This window comes from Sapajus apella, unplaced genomic scaffold (assembly GCF_009761245.1).
Source record: "Sapajus apella isolate SASKATOON/1434 unplaced genomic scaffold, GSC_monkey_1.0 scaffold139, whole genome shotgun sequence".
Lineage (NCBI taxonomy): Eukaryota > Metazoa > Chordata > Mammalia > Primates > Cebidae > Sapajus > Sapajus apella.
Window position 1 is genome coordinate 952817 of NW_022437079.1, and position 23933 is coordinate 976749.

At 44.9% G+C, this 23933-nt stretch overlaps 1 protein-coding gene across 2 annotated transcripts in view; it reads left to right on the forward strand.

Annotated features, from left to right (window-relative positions):
• CTXND1 (cortexin domain containing 1) overlaps positions 1 to 18317 on the forward strand; it is a 36103-nt gene extending 17786 nt beyond the window's left edge. For both annotated transcript variants that reach the window (XM_032263814.1, XM_032263815.1), the window contains exons 2-3: positions 13629 to 13780; positions 15293 to 18317. In XM_032263814.1, coding sequence (XP_032119705.1) covers positions 13629 to 13716 — 88 coding nt within the window. In that variant the 3' untranslated portion in view covers positions 13717 to 13780; positions 15293 to 18317. The remainder of the gene's footprint in view (positions 1 to 13628; positions 13781 to 15292) is intronic.
• Positions 18318 to 23933: the final 5616 nt, after the last annotated feature.

Genomic DNA, 23933 nt, shown 5'->3' on the forward strand with positions numbered 1-23933 from the left:
CGCTCGATTTCTTGAGCGTTCCTTTGGCCACCGGTCTGATCTGAGATAGTTGGATAGCTCTCAATACATGAGACTCTCTAAGCGATTCCTCTGTGGTTGAAAAGGATCGGTGGCAGGGAGGTTCGCGGAAGCCAGGGGTTATCTCTTTTGGTCCGGGGTAATTTCCCACGTGGCGCATCCTCACTGCCTGGCCCACAACTCTGCTCATCTCTCCATTGATCAGTTGCATGTTGCCAGCATTCCGGGCGTGTCACAGTCAGATACCCCGCCACACGCTCCTCTAGCCTCACTTCCCTTATGCCCATCCCCAGTCTTTGTCTCCAGCCACAACCAGAACCATTACTGACCCCCATGGCCAGGTCCCACTGTGGCTCCAGAAGCTCCATGCCATCCAGGTGCTTGAGACTGGGACCATTGTGAACCCGCTTAGCCGGATAACCGTAACAGCCCAATTGTTAATGCTCAAACAACACCGTGCATGGAAACACCTCTTCCAAAATATAAATTATGCACAGACAGCAGCTTCTATTCTCAGTGTGGACAGACCTTTCTCTTGTTGTGAGATGGAAAATTTTTTAATAAAAGTTAATATGCTTTTCTCTTTCTCATTCCTGGGTATGTGACTGCCAGCCTAGTTCATCCTGGGCAACGCTCTGCCTGCAAGGAGATTAGAGTGTTACAGGAGGCACGCGGAAAAAAGACAGTTTCTGAGGATCCAAAATACGATTATGCAACAGAATAATAGCCTTGCAAGCCAGCTATTTTCTCGAGAAGAAACGTTCCAAACTCCCTTATTTCCTACTTTATTTAGCATATCACGGACCAATTTAGAGGAGTTGGCTCATAAACTTCTCCCATGCTTTAGAGCCGTGTTCGTGGCATTCATGAGCTATTGGCTGAGTTCAGGAAGAAGAAGTTGACACAGGAGAAGTTTTGTTTGTTTGTTTGTTTTAACGAAGGATACAAATGGCAGAGATGATGGTCAAAGAGAGAGAGAGAGGAGGTAGCAAGGCACTGTCGTTCAGTTTCTCTTCTCCTAGCTTGGGTTTGGATGGAGCAAGGTGCATGGGATAAGTTGAGGGGGTATTGAGGGCTCGACCACGTGGGACTCAGCCATCTTAAAGACTGTGCATGTGAACCTGGAGAGAGGTGGGCACAGAGAACTGGTGATCAGACTACGGGGCAGAATTAAACTAAACAGCAATAACAAGAACACACCACACACACACACACACACATATTTCTAAATGTTTGGAAATTAGACAACACACATTTTTTTTTCTTTTTTGAGATGGAATCTTGCTCTGTGGTCCAGGCTGGAGTGCAGCGGCACGATCTCAGCTCACTGACACCTCCGCCTCCACAGTTCAAGTGATTCTCCTGCCTCAGCCTCCCGAGTAGCTGGGACTACAGGTGTGCGCCACCATGCCCAGCTAATTTTTGTATTTTTAGTAGAGACAGGGTTTCACTATGTTGTCCAGGCTGGTCTCAAACTCCTGACTTCGGGTGATCCACCCACCTCAGCCTCCCAGAGTGCTGAGATTACAGGCATCAGCCACGGCACCCAGCCGAATTAAACAAAACACTTTTAAATACCCATAAGTCAAAGAATAAATCACAGCATCAACTAGAAAATACTTTGAGCTTGTGGGTTACAGCCAAAACACTACTTGGGGGAACATTTATAGCTCCAGATGTATATGTTGGAAAAGAAGAAAGTTCTAAAATTAATGATGTAAGCTTCCAGCTTAATAATGTTAAAAAAAATAGATTAAAAAGAATGGCAAACAAAACCCCAAGAAAATCAAAGGAAGGAATAATAAAGATAAGGGTGGAAATCCATGAAAAAGAAGGCATACAACAAAGTTAACAACTGATTCTTTTAAAAGATTAATAAGATTGATAAACTGGTGAAGCAAATGAGAAAGAATATGACCAATACCCAGAATCAAACAGGGTGTCACGGTAGGGTGTTGGGCTGACGTTTATAAGCCCAGCTCAGAAGTGTGTGAGCGTGTGCTTATGTTTGTGGGAGGCTGTGAATACTTAAGTAATAGGAACTAAAAGCACTCCTTCTTATCAATGGAGACACCACCCCCACCTTCCAAGAGGCATTGAGACACACGTCATCACACTGGCCAGCACAGCAAGATGAAATGGATGATTACACTGCTGTGGATTTGGAAACAGAATTGATTTTCTATCTTACACAATCCTACCAACTTAAGAATTACAGAAAGTCATCCTAACAATTAATTAATTTGGGGAATGTCTATAAAAGTATCTAGAAAGTAACTCACCAACTTTTATTTCTTTATATTTAACTTTTTTTAAATTGCACTTTAAGTTCTGGGGTACTTGTGCAGAACATGTAGGTTTGTTACATAGGTATACACGTGGGATTACAGGTGTGAGCCACTTCGCTCAGCCAGTATTTTTAAATTAAGTTATATACGTTTTTCAGATGTAATGCTATTACATGCTTAATATACTACAATATAGTGTACACATCACTTTTACATGCACTATGAAACCAAAAAATTCCTGTGACTTGCTTTATTGTGATATTCACTTAATTGTGGTCGTCTAGAATAGAACCCACAATATCTCCAATGTTTGACCCTGTAATAAGCCCTTTTATATTCAGATGTCTACTTGAGGAGAAAGAAGAATAGGCAGAATTCTGAAAGCTTGCATGTTTACCTAAATAAATCATGTTTATCACTGAAATCACCCCTGGTGAGAAAACTGGATGACTATTTAAGCTGAAAAGAGACTTTTAAGTGTGGAAGGTTGTGGTATTAGTAAGTTACCTTCATTACTCAATGAGGCAGGTGCCTAGAAAGGATATTCAATCTGTTACAGGAAACAGAGGTGCAGTTTTCTATCATGTCAAAGGTACTGTGAACACACTACTTGTGTACCAGTTGTTTGCTTGATTTGCTTTCCTTTGTAGCATTTTAAAAAATACTAGAATTCAAGAGCCAGAGGAAACTTGTAGAAAATGATGTATTTCACAAAACAGAAGTAAATTTTAAACAGCATCTGCTATGTGCACTCAATAAAACTCGATAAACCATGATCCCTATGAATAAGATATGAAGAGACTAGCTGATAGGCAAAGAACAAAGAGATGGGGAAAGAATCCTGCTCCTGGGGCAGGATTCCAGAATGGTGAATTAACTACTCTTTTCCTTCTCTTCTCTCTTTACATCCCACTGAAGTTACCAAAGAAATAAAAAATAGATGCATAAGTCTGTAGCAGTCATGGAAAACAAGTCAGGGTGTTCTCAATGCAGCAGACAGGTATAGGAATTTTGGGAAGATAGAAAGCAGATGGTGTCAGATTGACAATCGATGGCTGAAAGCTTGACTCTCAAGTCAAAGGTTGATCCTTGTCAGGAGAGGAGTGGATGGTTGTCCCTAGCAGAGCAGCAGAAGGCCCCCAGGGTCAGAGTGTCAGGCCAGAGGAACCCTGGATCACTCAGCTCTGGGGGAGTTGGAGAAACAGGAGAATTCAATTTGAGAGTGTTCTTTTCATATGAAAGTTTTTCTGCTTGCCACAGGGCCGCATCAGTGGACTGTCTCCTAAATGAGGCAGAGCATTTGTTCTGGGAAAGACAAATTAGTCAATAAATGGGGATGAGACAATTGTTTATCCATGGGGAAGACATAAATATAAACTCCACACAGGAAAATCTATCTCAGATGGATTATAAACCTAAATGTGAAAAACAACGTTGTAGAATTCTAAGATAGATAGATAGATAAGAGTACATTTGACATCAGGGCAGAAAAGGATTTAAGAAGTCACAAGAAGCATAAATTATAAAAGAAAAGATTAATGTGGCTTACATTAACATTTGAAACATTGGTGGCTCACACCTGTACTCCCAACACTTTGGGAAGCCCAGGCGAGTGGATCACCTGAGGTCAGGAATTCGAGACCAACCTGACAAACGTGGCCAAACACCCTCTCTACTAAAAATACAAAATTAGCCAGGTGTGGTGGCTCGTGCCTATAATCCCCAGCAACTCGGGAGGCTGAGGCAGGAGAATCACCTGAACCTGGGAGGCAGAGGTTGCAGTGAGCCAAGATCACGCCATTGCACTCCAGCCTGAGCAACAAGAGTGAAACTCCATCTCAAAAAACAAAAAAAAAAAAAAAAAAAAAAAAAATTGAAACATCTGAACAAGAACAAATAGGATTCTAAGAACAAGTTTGAAAAACAAGCCACAGATTGTGGGGGGTTGGGCGTAGAACAGCAAAGCACAAAACCAGTGGAGAAATGATATTTAGAATAAAGATAAAGACAAACAAGAAAAAGAAAATTAACATAGTGATTTATAAAGGGGAAAACTAAATGCCCAATAAAATTGTAAAAAGATGCACCACATCATTAGACAGCAAAGAAATGCAAATTAGATCCATACTGACATACCATTCACGCGCACCATGATGGGAGAAGTTCACATCTGATAATACCAGCTTATGCCAAGGCTGTGAAGTGGCAGGAGCTTCCAAGGACTGCTGGTGACTGTGAGATTAGGAATAACCACTTGGGAGGGAAAATTGGCAGTGTCTACTAAAGTTAGAGATATGCCTATTCTACAACTTGGAAATTTCATGCCAATTAACATAACCTAGAAAAATCCTCACCCAAGTGTATCTGTATAGGAATGCTCACTGACACATTATTTTATAACTTAAAAGAGCTGAAGAAGATCAGGAAGACCCCTTCCCACACCTTGAAGGACTACCCATGCAGAGCCACTGTGGCAGGGACTGGAATAGACTTCTTAATCACCTTCTCTTGGTGAAGTGACATCCTTGTCCTCAAGGAGAGGAGACACTCCTTCCGGAAGGCATGAATAAACTGGCTCTTTGCTCATAAATAAGCACCTTGGGGACTTCTTTCATCATAAACGTTATCAAAAGAGTCAATATTGAAGCTTGAGCTGTTCAATGGAAATACAGGAAATGTGTTTGCACCCCAAAGGGGCAAGGAGGAACTCTAATGGTGGCCACCAGGATTCCCCCAGCTCTCAGAACAAGAAGTGGTACCCCCAGTCTGCAGGAGTTTCATGTGTAGGTCATGATGTACTGGAGAACACTGGGTGACTTCATGGTCTGGTTGCTGGACTGGAGCCCAGCATGAGCTAAGTTAACACTTTTGACAAACACCCCATCGGGATTGTTTAATCTGGGTTGCCCATTTCATTTTGAGCCAATTTTGACGGTTTAAATTTTTCTGGAAAACATCCATATCATTCAAGTCTTCCAATGTAATAGCAGAGTTTTCATAGTACTGCCTCATTATATTTTTTATTTCCTTTGTATAATATCTGTGGTTATAACCTATTTCTCATTCCTAATGGTGTGTACTTGTTCTCTTTTTAACCAGATTAAACTTGCCAGAAGTTTGTCCAAGTTCAAATATTCTAGAGAACTTGCTCTAGTTGGTTTTGTGTTTTGCGAATTATTAATTTCCACGTTTACCTATACTAATCTGGATTTTCTTGATGCTGTTTCTTGATGCTGTTAATCCCACCTTTGGCTATATCCTCTGTAGTGTAAATTACACAACAGAATTCTTCCTCCCTCAAGACCAGTGAGCTAGACTTTCACTAGACCAATGAGCTAACTCCTGCACGAGTTAGCCATTAGCTACGGGCCACCCTAGGGTGACATAACTCCCAGGCACTTCCAGCTCTCTACGTGCATGGGTAAAGCAGCTCCAGTAGCCTAAGGATAGTCTTCTCTGGAGTTGTAAGTGTGACCTGCTCTAAGAAAAAGAATAAAAAACATTCAGAGTCTGAGTGCTGTGCATACCAAATGGCAAAGGGAATCCAAGGAGATCTGAGTGAGACCCACTCAGATAATGCATCAGCATTATCATAAAATGACACAGCAGAATTGGTATGGTGGTTCATAGGATTACAGTATAATGACAATGCATTCTCTTGGCAGAAATACCTTCTTTGCTTACTTTTATCCAAAATGGTGCTAGCTTATACTGCCTCCTTTCTTGGGGAGGTTTCTTAGAGGATGGGGTATTTAAATATCAGAAGATAACAAGTCTTAAACACAGTATTCCATTAATCCCATCCTCTCCAAGCATCTTTTCCGCCCTGCTGATTGTCATGGTTTTAAGTATCTGTTAACATATGCTCATCACCTCCCCCGACAGGTCTGTTCATTGTTCCAGCACAGGAGTGAGGCCACCAAGCGCAGTCCCACAGAACAATGTGGTTGGTGGGGTGTTATGACAGCAAACATCTCCTCTGTCCTGAGCAAATGCCATCCACTTAACCCATTTGTCAGTTTGGGGAAGTGATTCTGACAGGTCACCTTTCATAATGGCTGCACTTCTATTTATAGAACCAGCTGATGATTGCACGTGGTCAGCTCGGATTCTTCTTACCCCGAGTGAATTCATAATGTCACTGCAGTGTGCTGTTTATCCCTACAGCGAGAAGTGGTGTGCTGTCTCAGCCCCTTCATCTTCCTACTGTCGGGGGCTGGTGGGCACCAGCCAGGCTCTGCATTTCACCTTCTGACACTTGCCGTGAGCCGGCCTAACAGGTGCGGGCCTGGCCCGGCTCCAGGGAGGCAGTGCCCCTCAGCAGACTCAGACTCTGCCCTCAAGGATCTCATTGCTATGGACCGAAGTTAGTTCCCTCCTCCTCCAAACTCATGACCCGCAAACCCCCAGTGTGAGTGTATTTGAAGACAAGGCTGTTAGGAGGTGATTAAGGTTCCATGAGTCATAGGGTGGGGCCCAAGCCAATCAAATTGGTGGCTTTACAAGAAGCCACACACCTAGGAAAGCTCTTGTGCTCTCCTGAGGAGAGCTCTCAGGAGCAGCCAGCCCCGCTGGACCCTGACCTGGGAATTCCAGCCTGCAGACCTGCGAGGAAATAAATTTCTCCTGTTTAATCCACCCAGTCTATGTCATTTTGCTATGGTAGCCTGAGCAGACTAAGACACACACGTACATCCGCATAGAAAGGAAATACATCAGCATAGAAAGTGAGCTGCTGATTCTGAACTGTTCAGGCAAAGGATGGCCTTGAACTAGTGCCTTTCACAGGTCCTCCAAACAGATAACAAAGCTCCACACACCACACAGCATCTACTCTCTCATCATTTCATTAAATACACATCCGAAGGAGCAAGGTGACAACAGAAGCCGAGTCAAGACGTGGCACGGAACAGGCAAGTCCCTCTCCTCCTATCCATGCCAAGTTCTCCGATGCCAGAGGGAAGAGAAAGCCACAAAAGGAGGAACAGCTTCTGGCTCACTGTGGTTTGAATAAAGCAGACTAAGGTGGAAAGAGTCTCACTCACATTTTGGGGAAAATACTTAATGAGTACTAATACTTACTAGTACTAATATTTAATTTAGTATCGATGTTTAATACTAAACTTCAGTGGACTGGCTGGACCAAGCCTGGCCCATCGTGCCCCCAGAGAATAAAGAAAAAAACATTAAGAAGGACAGATGATTAAGGAGAACAGATGGATCTGGGGAGATGCAGAGATCGGTGGAAGAAAAGGCCTGCCTGGCCAGGCCTGTGTTTCTACTACCAGATGATTGGGGGCAAAAGTCCTCAAACAGAGCCCAAATGCTGGGGACATTTTTTTCTTATCTGCATTGAGCACATTTCTAATCTTCTGTAACTTTTTAAAATTGAGTTTAAGTCTGATTTTGATTAATAGTTACATGTATGCTTTAAAAGTACAAATAAGGTATCATATTTTTCAAATGAAAAATTGCCCTGATTGGCATTTTAGTAAATCACCAAAGCTACAAGTGAGTCTAGATTAGGTTTACCCAAGGGATAGTTGTAAAAGATAGAGGATGGGGTGAGATTATTCAGATATATGCGCCTTTCCTGAGCACCTCACTCCCAGCCCTGGGGTAATACACCAATCTGTACACACATCCCATATTTGTGCACCCTTTGCATTGTGATTGCCTTGCCGCTAGTTTTTTTCCTAAAATCCTGATTCGGATGCTTGTTTCCAGGTCTCCGTTTGGATTCTTCATGGTGTCCTGTGGCTTTCTTACAGCGGTTGGCAGGATTCTTTTCCATTTGGATCTGCTACAACCCAACCTTAAACCTTCACGCTTTGACAGATACACTGGGTCAGCCCAGAGGCCACTTTCCTTGAGGGGCACTCATTCTCCCAGGTCAGAGTCCCTGACTCTGAAGCAAATCCACCTCCCGCTGCCGCAAGAGCATGGCAGATGGAGCACTTGGCTCGCACAGGCTGAGTGTTGAAGGACGATGCAGTTACGCTGGGGCCCACTGAGCTGGCCACCAGAAAGGCCAGCAGCTCCGCTCCCAGGGAACTGCAGCTGAGTTCAGTGTTGCCTTCTCTCCTGGATGTTGTGTCCTTGCTTCGAAGCAGAGCTGGATAGGACTTATGCCCGCCTGGTAATTAAGGTTAATGAGCACATTCCATCTGCAAGGCAAAAAAGCAAATCTGGTTTTTGAGCCCACATTCTTGGCATTCACCCCAACCAGAAGGATCTGAGAGACAGTGAGAATACTCCCCTGGGATACGTCGCCAGGTTATAGGATCCAGTCCCGTTTCCAGACAAGATAGGGGAGGATCACAAGGTGATTCTGTGAGATCTAATCCCCCCAATCTGTATGCAGTTATCTGATATTAACATAAGGTGGGAGGAGACTCTTGATCACCCTTACGCATCTAGGACCATCCGCCTCTTGACTTCCACACTGCATTTCAATAGGAGAAGTAAAGGCTGGCAGACCAGGTGCCACCTCAATCACTCTCCTATAGATTGCAGGCGTGGTGTGGAGGAATCTTTCCAGAAGGCATTGCTTTTACTTAGACACGATCAAACCCACTATACCCCATGCCTATTCCTAAACCCAAGACCCTTTCACATGTAAATTCTAGAGGTATGAGAACAAGACCCTTTCACATGTAATTTCTAAAACTGTAAACCCAAGACCCTTTCACGTGTAATATCTGGAGTTGTAAGCCTATGTAAAGGCAGAGGTTTCCTTCATTAGATGAGCTTGGCTGTTAGGCAACTCCGCCACCTTGCTCCCGGCCGAATAAATCACCCCTTCCTTCCCAGTTCCGTGTTTGAGAGATCTGTTTCTCATGGCCTCTCCTGCTACAAAGGCAGAGCCTGAGATTTCAGATTCAGGGTTTGGGAGGCTAGGCTGAGTCCTACTATGAAACATGGGAGCAGGACTCCCTCACACATTCATCTTTCCCTAGAAGCCACTAAATGACTGTGTGGAATCCATGCTGCAGGGCCCAGGGCACAGGCATGGGTCAGAAACATGGGCTCCTCCAAATTCTGCTGTGCTATTTCTCTGAGACTCTGAGCAAAACCCTTCCTCCCCCTCCACTCCAGTCTCTTCATCTGTGAAATAGAGGGACGTGGGTTAGATCCATGTTTTCAAAGTATGGTCCAAGGAACCCTAGAGGTTCTGTGGATGCCCAAAGGGGAAAGTGCACACCACACTCATGAGGGTGATACTGCTGGAGAGGGTGTGAGGATTGCTTCTATAGGTTAGGAGTCACAATACCAGAATTTATTTTTTTAAAAAGAAAAGACAATGCAAAAACGATAATGTAATAATTGCAAATTCTGCACCATGGAAATGTTAAGTACTTATTGCATTGTTTGTACTTTTCTAGGTCTTAAATTTCTCAAACAAAAAAGCAATGAAAGCAGGAGCAGGTCTTGACCTAGCAGTGAGTAGAGAACACTGACCTCCCACCCCCAGCATGTGCATATTGTACATATAAAATTAATAATTTCTTTATTTTACATAAATGATGTCCTATTTGTGATATTGCTTGTCAACTTACTTTTTTACTTAACAGAAGTTCTAGCCCTCTATTGTGTGTATGTGCATATGTGTGTGTGCGCATGTGTGTTTCCAATGAACTACGAATATTTTGGCCAAGCACTGTGGCTCATGCCTATAATCCCAGCACTTTGGGAGGCCGAGGCAGGCAGATCAGGAGGTCAAGAGATCAAGACCATCCTGGCCAATATGGTGAAACCCTGTCTCTACTAAAAATACAAAAATTAGCTGGGCATGGTGGCACACTCCAGGAAGGAGAGGCTGAGAGGCTGAGGCAGGAGAATCACTTGAACCCGGGATATGGAGGCTGCAGTGAGATGAGATTGTGCCACTATACTCCAGCCTGGAGACAGAGTGAAACTCCATGTCAAAAAAAAAAAAAAAGTATTTCATGACACAGATATACCATCGCTGTTTTAACCATTCCATTATTGACAGAAGTTCATTTTGTTCCCCGTTTTTCACTGTTACAATACTCCAGTGAACATCTTTCAAAATTCCAGGGCAAAGGAACAGCAGAACTTTGACCAGACACCTATTTCCTCATCCTCAGGCCTGGCATCATAGTTATGAGTGACTATTAGCAAATGGCCAATGTTCTTAAGTTTCACACACTTGCATTCCACAACACAGAATCAAAAACCGGTTGCTGGATAATCCTGAATAATTTCCCCCAGGTAATTATCAGCTGTCTCAAGGCACGTAAGGAGAAAAACTAGAATCTAAGCTATGCCAAGAAAGGAACAGCCCAAGTAAACATCCCAGGATCTCAACTTGGAACCCTGGAGTGCAACACCTTAGGAGTATTGTCAGACCAAAGGTAGACACAGCCTTGTTTACAATGAGTGAACTTCACCTCAAGTGGGTTCCGCCCCTTATTGAATGGAGGTGATCTGCTTGCACAATAGCTGTTTACCAGAGAAAGTGGTGAATCCTCTCTGCAGAAAAATAACAACACCCTGGGCTGCTACAGTGTTTTATATTGGAGCTCTGTAACTCACTGAAATGTTGTTCAGCTATATCAAGAAACTGAACCAAAAGAAAAAATAAACAATAGAAACAGACCTACAGATGACCTAGATATTGGAGTTATCAAATATGGACTTAAAAAAATTATATCAGTGGCAAGGTAGAAAATAGCACTGGAGAGCTGAAAATTTTTTTAAAGCATCAAATGGAAACTCTAAAACTGAAAAGAATGCCTGAAGTGAAATGTGAATAGGTAGATTTAACAGCTATTGGGACACAGTAAAAGACAAGGTTAATGAACTTGAAGTTAGTTCCATAGAAAACATTCAGACTACAGCATAAAAAGAAAAAAAAAAAAGGAAGAAAGCATAACAAATAAAACTGTGATACAGTGAAAAGGTCTAAGTGTACCTGGAGCACCAGAAAGGGAAGAGAGAGAAAAAGAATTTTCAGAAGCTGACATCAAGTAACATTCAAGAAGAAATACAAACACTCAGAAAATACAGAGAAAACCACATCTAGGCACATTCACAGCAAAACTGCTGAAAACCAAAGACAAAGAGAAAATATTTAAAGCAGGCAGAGAAAAATGCACACTCCCTTCAAAGAAGACAAGACCTTGGGGAATATTATTCACATGACGTCCTCCTGAAGGACATGCTAGACAACAGTCTACAGCCAAACAAGAGGTGATAGGAAAACTTCAGGCAAAGGACTGGTGGGGAGCCTTAAATAGATGTCATCATAAAACTAAGAATGAAAACTAAGGTAGACATAAAGCAAAAAATAACACATAAATGTTACATACCCTAACCATGCAGAAATAATGGAACTGACAATGGGAAGAGAATGGGAAAAGGAGGTGGAAATTAGAATAAGCTCCCTAATTTCCTAATGTCTTACAGCTGGCAATAAAAATGCATCTACAGTTGACAATTCAAATTACAGAAACTAATGTACATTTAAAAGAACAAAGTTAAATAGCTAGAAAGCTAATACTAGTGACAAAAATTAGTAGAAAAGGAAATAAGAAATAAGAGTAGGAATCAGGGATATAGGAAAGACAGTAATAAAATGCCTGTAATCCCAGCACTTTGGGAGGCTGAGGCCAGCAAATCACAAGGTCACGAGATCAAGACCATCCTGGCTAACAGGGTGAAACCTTTTCTCTACTAAAAATACAAAAAATTAGCTGGGCATGGTCGCACATGCCTGTGGTCCCAGCTACTTAGGAAGCTGAGGCAGAAGAGTCATTTAAACCCTGGAAGCAGAGGTTGCAGTGAGCCAAATTGCACCACTGCATTCCAGCCTGGGCGACAGATCGAGACTCTGTCTCAAAAAAAAAAAGAAATAAAAAAAACAAATAAATGTAAATAAAATGAGTATATTAATCACAACATTCTGCTTCCAAGGCCAAAAAAGAGAGATACCAAAAACTCAATAGAAAAATAGATAAAAAATATTAACAGAGAGTTCACAAAAAAGGAAGAACAAATGAATCTTAAACACATGCAAAGATGCTTAACTTCATTAAGATAAATGAAAATTACTCTGAGAGCTACAAGGGTGTATGCATTTTTAAAATCTCAAAAATGATGCATTTAATATTTGTACATTTCACTGCATGTAAATTTTGCCTTTTAAGAAATCTATAAACAAATATTGAATTCTAGTTCATGATACACATGCTGAAGTGCTTTGCAGTGAAGTGTACTAATGTTTGCATCTTACTTTGAAATTAATTCAAAAAATAAAAAGGATGGATAGGTGCATAAATATGAAATTTGTTAAATGCAGCAAAATGTTAACAACTATAGAATCTAGGTGGGGGGTATATATGTGTTTACTGTATAATTCTTTCAACTTCTCTGTGTGTTTGAAAATGTTTGTTATAAGATGTTAAGAAAAAAATGCTTCTAGATAACATTTTTCTTCAAATTGGCAAAAATAAAGGATAGCTCTGTTTTCAAGACTGTGGGCTGGGTGCGGTGGCTCACACCTGTAATCCCAGCACTTTGGGAGGCTGAGGCAGGTGGATCACGAGGTCAGGAGATTGAGACCATCCTGGCTAACACGGTGAAACCCCATCTCTACCAAAAATACAAAAAATTAGTCAGGGGTGGCGGCATGCACCTGTAGTCCCAGTTACTCAGGAGGCTCAGGAGAATCTCTTGAACCCGGGAGGTGGAGGTTGCATTGAGCCGAGATTACACCACTGCACTCCAGCCTAGCAACAGAGAAAGACTTCATCTCAAAAAAAAAAAGGTCAAAATGGTAGATTTTATGTTACGTCTATGCAACCACATTTTTTTAAAGCTTGTATGTGTGTGGTGTGTGTGTGTGTGTACTTTTTTTAAATTTCTTTTTTTTTTTTTTTTTTTTTGGAGACAAAGTCTCACTCTGTTGCCCAGGCTGGAGTGCAGTGGCATGATCTTGGCTTACTGCAACCTCCACCTCCCGGATTCAAGCGATTCTCCTGCCTCAGCCTCCTGAACAGCTGGGATTACAGGCATGCACCACCATGCCTGTCTAAATTTTTGTAGAGACGGGATTTTGCCACGCTGGTCTCAAACTCCTGAGCTCAAACAATCCTCCCACCTCAGCCTCTCAAAGTGCTGGGATTACAGGCATGAAAGCTGTTGTATTTTAAAAAGAGAAGAAGTCAGCATCAAATGACAGAGTGTGGCAGCTCCCATCTCCATGCCCAGGGAGGAGCTGCCTAGTCTGGTCCGGATCCAGTCTGGAGCTGAGCATCTCAGGAAATAACTAGTCTTCTTTGTCCTTTTCTGTTCCAGTCACACTCCAGCGCCCCCGCCAGCCAGCACAAAGCCTGCTCTCAGTGAAAGGCCACTGCTGTCCTTGGGCGACCCCCACGATGCCTGACTGCTCCCCGTGCCTCCTGGAACAGCCAGGGTCCTTATAAAGTGGTGACCACTCCAGTCAGCAGGTTAGTGTCCCCGAGGCTGGTGAGGGCTGAGACAAGGTCTAAGAGAGGGGAAGGCGTGGTTGACTGTGGTTCCAGAAATTCGCCAGCCAGCGGGCTCTAAGCTTGCACAGACAGGTGGTATCTTCCTGAAGCTCCAGGCTGGGTGAGGAAGATGGAGCCCCCCTAGAGGAGGTAGAGATATCTAGAGACCTAGGGTGTGGGACTTGGGACCTTGGGTACTCATTTCCCTGCTCCGTGCCTCAGTTTCCACATTTATAAAATGGGCTTATTGATGCCTGGGTAACTTGCTTCCAGGGCTCTCATGAGCTTTAAACAACAAACAGAACACGAAGCACAGTGTAGAGCTCAAGCACTCCACTAGTTCGGGGATAAGGATGGGGGCGAGTGCTGTGTGTGGGGAGAGGGAGCAGCAGCCGCCCTCCTCCTAACGCTGTCCCTGGCAGCTGAACTTGGGGAGCCGCCTGCCCGCTCCCAGCCAGCTCCTCCAACTCCCAGTTCACTCAAAGTATGTGCCGACCATCCACTGGAGCCAAGGACTGTGGATTTGGTCCTCACATCCTCACCTGTCCTCAGCAGGGAGGAAATTAGGACCCAGAGAAGTTGGCAAGTCATCCCAAGATGAATGAGCGACGTGTCAGTGTAGGCACTAGTGCTAGAGTCCTAACGATGACTGAGGGTCATCGTTAGAGCTGGGATTCTTCCGTGAGAGCTGGTCTTCCCATCACACTTACAGTTTCCAGGCCCAGTGCTGGGCCTCAGCAGAAGTCTCTGGAGAGTCCCTGTGACGCCCTACAGCAGGGAGGGGATATAGACCCTCCAGCCTCTGTGACAGCAACCCCTCCTCAGTCTGTTTCTCTGTGGTTTTCCATAACAGGTTTATTTAAAATCTAGGTTCTTATGCTTTAAAAAACATAATAGACCAGGCACAGTGGTTCACGCCTGTAATCCCAACTCTTTGGGAGGCCGAGGTAGGAGGATTGCTTGAGCCCGGAGTTTGAGGCTGCAGGGAGTTGTGATTGTGCTACTCCACTCCAGCCTGAGCAACGGAGTGAGACCCTGTCTGTAAAATATATGCATATCTATAATAATGACCCAGTTTCTGAGATGCTTTCTGATCACCCTCAGACAGTGGGCTGGCTAAATGGAAAGCACTATCCTAACTGCCTTCCTGAAGGGTTTCATGGAGCGGAGGCAGCTGCGGGGCCTCCATCCCCACCCAGCCCTCAGCCCCACCCTAGTCCTATGCCTGCTGGGACTCAGCTGTCACCTCTCCCGCCCCAGCCTGGGGAGGCACTGGCTCACCCTGCTAGAGACTCTGGTTACCTACAAGGCTTCAGGCTGTGACCATGTGAGTCCATATGTGCACACCCCCCTACCCTCCTGCAGGGTGGTCTGGGCAGCAAGCTCTGGGTGCAGGGTAGCAGATGAGAGGGAGCAGAGGTTGGCGCCCTGCAACCACCCCAGGCACGTGACCATGCCCTCCCTTCCCCACTGCCGTGGCTCTCTCTGCAGGGGTGGAAAATGGTACCAGTCAAGCCCGAGGTAGAGGAGGAGCAGCCCGAAGTCGCTGCCTCGAGATGGAGGAGCCCACGCCCGAGCCCGTCTATGTCGACGTGGACAAAGGGCTGACCTTGGCCTGCTTCGTCTTCCTCTGCCTCTTCCTTGTGGTGATGATCATCCGCTGTGCCAAGGTCATCATGGACCCTTACAGTGCCATCCCCACATCCACCTGGGAGGAGCAACACCTGGACGACTGAGGCTAGGTGGCGACTGGACCTGGCGCTCTCTGGGTGGCAGTGCCCCAGGGTGCACCTCTGTGTTCCCTGCCAGCCTGCCATCCCACAGAGGAAGGAATGAATCTGACCACCCAGGGCAGGAGAAGGTGCAGCTTAGTTAGCCTTGCTGGCCCTCCCTGGAGCACCAGCGTGGAATGCCCGGGTACCACGGGGGTTGCAACCATGGAGCAGCCAGGGGATAAGAGCCCTGGACCAGGGCCCGGGAGGCTGGGGTTCCAGTGAGGGGAGTCACTGTGAGATGATGGGGTAGTCACCGGCCCAGGCTCCTGGGCACCTTTGGGAACTGGATCCAGAACAGACGCCCCACCCCCCAGCCCATCACACAACAGTGGTCTCATCTTGAGGAGACTCTCTGTCCTTAAAATGCAAAGTAGCACGTGGAGGCTCCCAGCCAAGAGGTCCCACGTGAACCCCAGCCCCTCCCCATGGACTAGCAATGGAGTGGCAGTGAGGGGAAAAGCAGGTTGAGGGAGTCTCACCTGAAAACTCACAAAAGGCACAGGATATGGGCTGCTTCCAAGCAGTATTTTTTAAACTATAGAGGGATATATTTTTCCTGTTATAAATAAAATGCACATTTTAGAAACTTGGAAAAATGCAGATAAATAGGAAGAAAGAGGGGAAATAACACTTATAATTCCACCTCCCAGAAACCACCATTTTGATATAGTTTCTTCCAGCCTTTCTACTTGTATTTTTTAGTCAAATTCATACTCTATGCATGACGTTGTGCCGCCTCATATGATAGCATGAATACTTTCCCATTACATCAAATGCTTTTCTTAGCTGCAAGTTTTCGTGACTGAAGGGTAGTCCATCAGTTGGGTAAATCATGGTTAAATAATCATCTCCTTTGGTTGGACATTGAATTTTTTTCGCTAATTTTTCTTCGCACAAAATTACCGCACCCAGTAAACTTTTTGAGGGTGCACAGTCCATGAGATGGATATTGAATGGGGAGACCTGGGTTCTAGTCCTGTATTTTCCAGTCAGGTTACTATGTGACCTTGAGCAAGTCACTTCACCTCTCAGTGCCTCAGTTTCCTCACTGTAAGATAGGAAAAGCCTTGTCATCTTTAAAGTTTTATTTTTTGCCTATACCTCATGTGAACAAAAGGACAGAAATGAGAGTGAATGTGCTATAAATGTGCCATAGTGGGGGTCGGGGGACAAGGAAGAAGTTGATGACGATGACTCTTCTCAAGCCTTCCCTCCTCCCACCTCTTTCTGCCCTCTCCCCCACTCCCAGTCCATCACCTACATCTGTGACCTTGCAGCAAGATTATTGGAGCGGAGCCTACAAAGCTGGTCCCAAGTCCCAATTCCTCTACTTCCTTGTTATAGGACCCCAAATAACTCACTCAGCGTCTCTGAGCCCCAATTTCCTCATCTATAAAGTGAGGGAATAACATCTACCTCACAAGGTTGTTGTGAGGATGAAATGAGAGAACATAGGCAAACGTGAGTGTTCTTGAATTCACCACCCCAGGAGAAGCCAGGGTTCTGAGCTGGGAGGAGCAGAGATTCCGGATGCCCCCAGCCCCTACAAAGCCTGGAACTCTCAGCTTTCCTTAGCTTCTGAGGGATGCTTCCTACAGGCCAAATCTCCCAGCCAGAATCACGTGGTCGGAGGAATACTCACAGCAGCCTTCCCCAGCACCTGACTTTAAGGGATATGTCTACTAATTTACGTAATTGTCATTGTCATCAGTTTTCCCATAACATGATTTGAAGTTAAACTGGAGCACCTGTGCTCCCGTTCCTCTGAGTGCATTTATTTTATCCCTCCAAGGTGTGGCCTTCCGTCCCCATCCAAGAGACCTGCAGCTGTGAAGAAGCTCAAGCCATCTTTCCCATCATCTGCATCCCAGCCATTAGTCCCCAGCTCAGCCCAGGCTACCTGGAAAACAGGTTTCCAAAGCACTGTCACTACTAGGTGACCCCTGAATGTGGACAGGGCCACAGCTGTTCAGGCCACATTTCAGGGGATATCCAGTTGTCATCCCTCTCCTACTCCCCACCCCCACTATTGTGAGATGCACAAAGGGACAGCTGGCAAAGGTAGTGAACCGAGATGCAGGCCCCGTAGAAGGGGAGGATCTAAAGCAAAACTCTTGTGCATTGATTGCCTGGGGTTCAGCCGCAGCAGCCCTCACTCTGAAGCCTGCCTTTGAGGTGCCAGGCACTTCTGTGAAAAGCTCATCGGCATGCATTTACAACGCAAACTAGAACCAACTCCCAGTCAGCTAATAACAGACCTCAGGAAAAAGAAAAGGTCTTGCAGACCTCCCCTGGTCACACTTTAGAACCCTCAGCGGTGAAAAAGAGGCTGTTCCAGGGCAGTGCTACTCAAACCGTGGTTGAAGGACAAACAGCCTCTGCAATACTTGAGGAGCTTGTTAAAAGTCCAAACTCACGGCCCCCTCCAGGCCTACGTACGGAATGTACATTAACAAGATTCCCTCGGTGGTTTATATGCACATTAAAGATTAATAAGCACTGCCTGAGAATTCCTTGCTCCTAATTCTTTTCCACACTCAGATTTGCTAATAGTTTTCACCTTGTCTCTTGATTCATTTGATGGCAACAGAAATAGTAACATTTCAGGAAAGGTGGGAAATATAAAAAGCACTCCCAACCCAAGCCTCCAAAAAACAGCAATTTTCATTTTGTGTCCATATATTCCCTTCTAATCAGTCCTCATGCAAGATTTTTTTTCATAAAGGGCATCTGTTATATAACTTTATATCATACTGTTTCTCCAAACATTACACCACGAGTATACTTTCATGTTGCTGTTACATTATTCACACTTGTCATCTTAATGGTCATAAACACGACATCTAGTGCACATATACAATTATGTAGACTCCTATTATTAAATACTTGGATTTCTTTCATTTTCCCTGTTATACGTGTTCCAACCAAAAAGGAAAGATCAAGATAGATATGATAACCCTGGGAGCTGGCTTAGGACAGGGGAGAATAGATATTTACAGTACACTCCCTCTGTCTAAGAGACACATGGAGCACATGGGGGAGGGACACCGTCTTAAGAACTGGACCATATTAAGGAGAAAAAAGCAACTGGAATCTCATGCTTCAGTTGTTGGAATGGGAAGCCCATGAAGTTGGCCACAACCCAGGACTTAAAGAGAACCCAATCTGGAGAGGAACTCTCCAAAGCAGAGAACGGGTGGTGGGTTTTCCAGGCGATGGTGCCTAGTGGCCAGTTTTAAGTTGTTGCTTGTACTGTGCTCATCTACGCTCCCTTCATATCACCCCAAGCCCTCTCTAAAGTCTGATATATGATCCACTCTGCAGCAGTGGTATTTGGGACAATGAAGGCACCTTGGTGGCAGGTCATGTGGGGAAATACAATCTGGGAGGGGCCAGCAGTCCCAGAGACAAGCGAGGTAGCAGAAATACGCAGAACCAGGAGTTCGGAATGATGGTCCTTAGAAGAAATATGGCCTCTAAGGATGCTCAGAGAGGTGGATATGTATAGTGGGACCCTAGCTATACCATCCTGGCGTATCATTCCCATCATAGCTATTTAATTTTTTCCAATTAGTTGCTTGAATGTCTACATGTACTTATCGAGTTGAAAGACCAGTGTCTCCCTGTCTCATTAGATTTTCAGAACTTCAGAGGCTAAATCAATGCAAAAGGGACTTGTCCTGCTTTCAAATGCCAAGTGAAGAGAATTGCAAAGCTTAGTGTGTCCACTAGTGTGGTTTCCCAGCCCTAGGTCTTGCTGTTAAGGACTGGTTCTGCCATGCATGATCAATGCCCACCTGCAATGCCCTGTTGCCCAGTCTGTAGAGAGGTGCCCACACGGAGTTACCTGGGTCCACATCCACGTACCCAGCTATTCTGGTCAATCATAGCACAAAGACAGGTTGTCTGTGTCCAGAGGGACACACACCTCAGCTACACCAGCCCCCACTTACGCGCTTGATGGTCATTGGCAAAGACTCTCTCCCTTTAGGAGGGTTCTCCTTGGAACCTTTCAGGGTCTTGGCAAGAAAGAGATGGCACACACAAAGCACTAACTGAAGATAGTTTAATGAAAGAATATTTACGGAGGTTAGGCAAGGGCACAGAAAACAACAGGGAACAGTAAAACACCCAGGGATGGCCAGGCAAGGTAGCTCATGTCTGTAATCCTAGCACTTTGGGAAGCCAAGACCGGCAGATTGCATGAGCCCAGGAGCTTGAAACCAGCCTGGGCAACATAAGCAAGACACTGCTTATCTACAAAAAATTAAAACTTTTTAAAAACTTAGCTGGGTGTGGTGTTGCACACCTATAGTCCCAGCAACTCAGGAGTCTGAGGTGGGAGGATCACTTGAGTCCACAAGTTTGAGGCTACAATGAGCTAGGATCACATTACGGCACTCCAGCCTGGGCGACAGAGAGAGACGCTGTCTCTAAAAATTAAAATGAGAACAAACTACCCAGGGACAGGCAGGCCACAAGCTATTACCATCTCAGCCTAAAGAGACAAGGAGAAGGATCTAGAACCCAGGGAGAGCTATAGCAATGGAGAAGGAGTCAGCCAACGAAAGCCCTGGCCGCAGGTAGAGGATCAAAACTCCTGCAGAAACTGCAGCTCAGTAGGAAGAAAGCTGGGGATAAACGTCTTGACCTCTTGCCTCCTGCCCTGCAATCTCCTGTCTGGGTCTTCCATTGGCCAAAAAGAACAAAAGCTAAAGGTCAGGCGACCCTGGGTGATACAGTCTATACATGCAGGACCCTGGAGCAAAAGACAAAAAACCAGCGCAATTCATCACCACTTAGCAGGCATTCACCAGCTTTGCTTAGATGGGAGAAAAATATTTTGTCCCCAACACAGGGGAAACATAAAGTCTCACCAGCCACTCCTGGGCACGCGGAACACTTCCTGTAAAGCACACTGCTGGTGCCCCTTTCTGTGGCTGCTCGTGTGGCCCAGAGTGGTAACTGTGGTCTTGTTCTCCCACCATTCATTCCACAGCCCCTCTACCTCTGGCAGTCCCTTAGCTGTCAGAGAATTTTACCTGGTGGAATGACCCGAATGTTCATCCACAGAGGATCCAAATTCTTGGTGCCCTGTCTTTACTGAGTTGCCACAATATCCACAGATTCCTAAAGAACATGAAGAGACCTTGAAGATCTCACCTGGAAGCACTGTAAAACTCTCAGACAGAATAACAGGTGCTCTAAGGCAACACTACTTCAACTGTAGTTTAAGGATGGACAGCACTGGCATCTCTGGGGAGCTTGTTAGAAATCTAATTTCATGCCCCCACCTCGGGCTTACAGAATGAGGACAAGATACAGGGAGTACCAAGTGCCCTAGTGAATCCCTGGGTTCCAAAGCTAGTTCTCCTTGCCCCTATCGTGTAGCAGAAACCTCACTTTCCCTTGGATATTGGGGTAAATCATCCTGACAGTAAAGCGATCTCTTTCTCTGCCTACTGTTTCAACATAAGGAGCCCCAGATGGCACAAGACCATCTTCCGATTTAACAGACCCATAACTATATTCCCAGGTGGAAGCAGTTCTTCTTGCTCACTAGAGTTCCAAACCCACAAAACCTAAGGTTTCTTGGTTAAATGCCATGTTTGTGGGATATGCTGAGATGAATGTGCTATGATCTGAATGTGTCCCCAAAGTTCATATGTTGGAAACTTGATTCCCAATGCAACAGCGTTGAGAGGTGGGGCGCAAGGAGAGGTGATTAGGCCATGAGGGCGAAATGAATGCATTAATGCTGTTCTCTTGAGAGTGGGTTTGTTATGAAAGGGGGTGTTTGGTCCCCTTTTCTCTCTTGCCCATGTGATGCCTTCCACCATGTTTATGATGCAGCACGAAGGCCCTCACCAAATGCTGGTTCCTTGATCTTGGATTTTTCAGTCTTCATAATCATGAGCCAAATAAATTTCTACTTGTTATAAGTTACCCAGTCTGTGCTCTTCTGTTTTAGCAGAACCAAATGAACAGAATGAAACAGCACAAATGGCGGGGAGGGACTGGGATGATATGGAGGCAAATCCATAACTGGATATGTCTATTCCTACTGCCCTCCGTGAAGAAAAGGACTTGGTGTAATTAATCTGCTACCAAGTGGCTGTTCTTTCTCCCACCACCCATCCCTGGGAATGGAGCTATATCAGGGGCTTAGCATTGGTCTCATTCATTGGAAGTCTACATATACAGAAGTTATGGAAACCAATGGACCTTAGCAAGGGAGAGCCCATAGTGTTGACAGCCTCTATCCCTTCCACTACGGTCACTTTGTTCATGATGTCATTGAGCAAACACCAGAGTAGACAGAGGAAGAGGCTGACACCCACAGGCTTTGTCATCTTATCTAGCTGATCACCGAGAGCGTTTTCTGCAGTGGATGCGCTCTGGTAAGTATTTAGATGGTCTTTGAATATCTTGACACCCAGGGCTCCTTCAAATATGTCTTTTCTGGACGCTTTCTTCCCATCCTGTTCAGTTGGATCGATACTGTGATTCTCCTATTGGAGATGATTAGGAATTCCATGCAGCACCTCCATTTACAAGAGGCACTTCTAGTACCATTGGATCTGCTGATCTTAAGGTCCGAATGACAGAGTAGCTTCATCACAGTCTGGATATACCTTTTCTAGACCCCTTTATTTTTCTGGGCCCCATTCAAAACCAGCAATCTTATGATGTACCCAGTAAACGCATCAGACACACACACAAACGTTCTATACTTTGCCTCAAAAGTCCAGAGATCCATCAACTCCTGAGCTTCTTTCTTTATGGTGCAAGACATAAGGTGAAGCAACATGCGTCTCATCTTAGTGGGGATATTCCAAGAGGCCTCAGACTGCTAGAACCCAAGAAATTTCCCCAATGTGGCAGATCACCGAACTTCCACGTGTTTTCTTCCCCGCTCTGTCAAGCACGTGACAGTATGGCACTTGCTAGTTCTCATTCACCAGATCCAATTAGCATAATGTTATCAATATAGCAGACAATCATAAAGTTCTATGGGCTGTCAAGATGACAAGGGTCTCATGTAATATGACAGAGAGGAAGAGGATTGGCAGATCCCTGAGGTAATGCATTTAGGGTATGCCACAGGTGAAGCTGAACTCCTTCTGATTATCTGTATTGATTGTGAGGCAATAGAAAGTATTTGTAATACCATAGTTCTCAAACTTTGGTATGCATCAGAATCACCTGGATGGCTTGTTCTAACACAGCTGATGAGCCTCCTAGAATTTTTAATTGAGGTTGTCTTCAGTGGAGTTCTATTAATTGTACATCAAACACATTCCAAGGTGACTGTGAAGCTGCTAATCCAGGGACTACCCTTTGAGAATTACTGTCCTAGTCACCTGGCACAATACCAGGTGCACACCAGGTGCCAGGGGATGAGCGGACCTTCCCTAATAAAGATGTCACATCTAGAACAACTTCTGAAATGGCATCAACTCCTGACTGTGTTTATGAAAATCCACAGTCATTCTCTAGGACCCACCTGACTTGTGCATAAGCCAGACAGGTGACTTAACTATTAATGCTGTTGTAGGAAGGAGACTTGGTTCCCAATTAGATGTGGTCCTGCATTGCGCAAGTCTTTGATGGTGACACAATTCCATTGCCCCGAAGATGCAGTATTGTTTTTGGTTTACTATTTCGGCAGTTTCAAGGGCTTCCATGCGGCCCCTTCTACAATAATAGCCCTCACTCCATGGGTCCGAAGACAAACGTGGTGACTTCACCAGTTACTAAGTACACCTTTGCTGACTGTACATTTCAGGACCAGGGAAAGAACCCCAGGATAGGTCTGTGATCCCATGGAACCCACTAGGAGGCGTCCTCGGGCAACCTGACTTAGAAACCCACACCGACCAGTGGATCACGATGCCATTTTGGGTCTTCAGAGATTATTAGCTTTAGATCTGACTGTTTTCAAACTGCAGCAAAGTCTTGGTATTTCCTTTTTCTCAATGCGTGAGCACCCTGACAAATGGTCATGGGTCCCGCTGGGAAATGCTTAGAGGAAGATTTAAAATATAAACTTAAGCCCAGATCAGACAGGTCTTCCTCAAAGGCTCTCCATCCCTTGAGGGACCCAAGTCTATGAATGGGGTTAGGTGTGGGTATAAAGTCAATGGTCATGGCCCTCACTAGCACGACTCAAGTCAAATTTTGTTCCATAAGACCTAGAATTATTTCCACCTGTATAGGTGATGCATCTGTTTCATTTCTAGTTACCATGAGTCAATCACCCATACCACTGATCCCAGTGGTTCAGAACATTCTGACTGCCAGTCTGCACTGATTTTTATGGCACTTGTACCCACCTTGTCTCTTATGATTAAGCA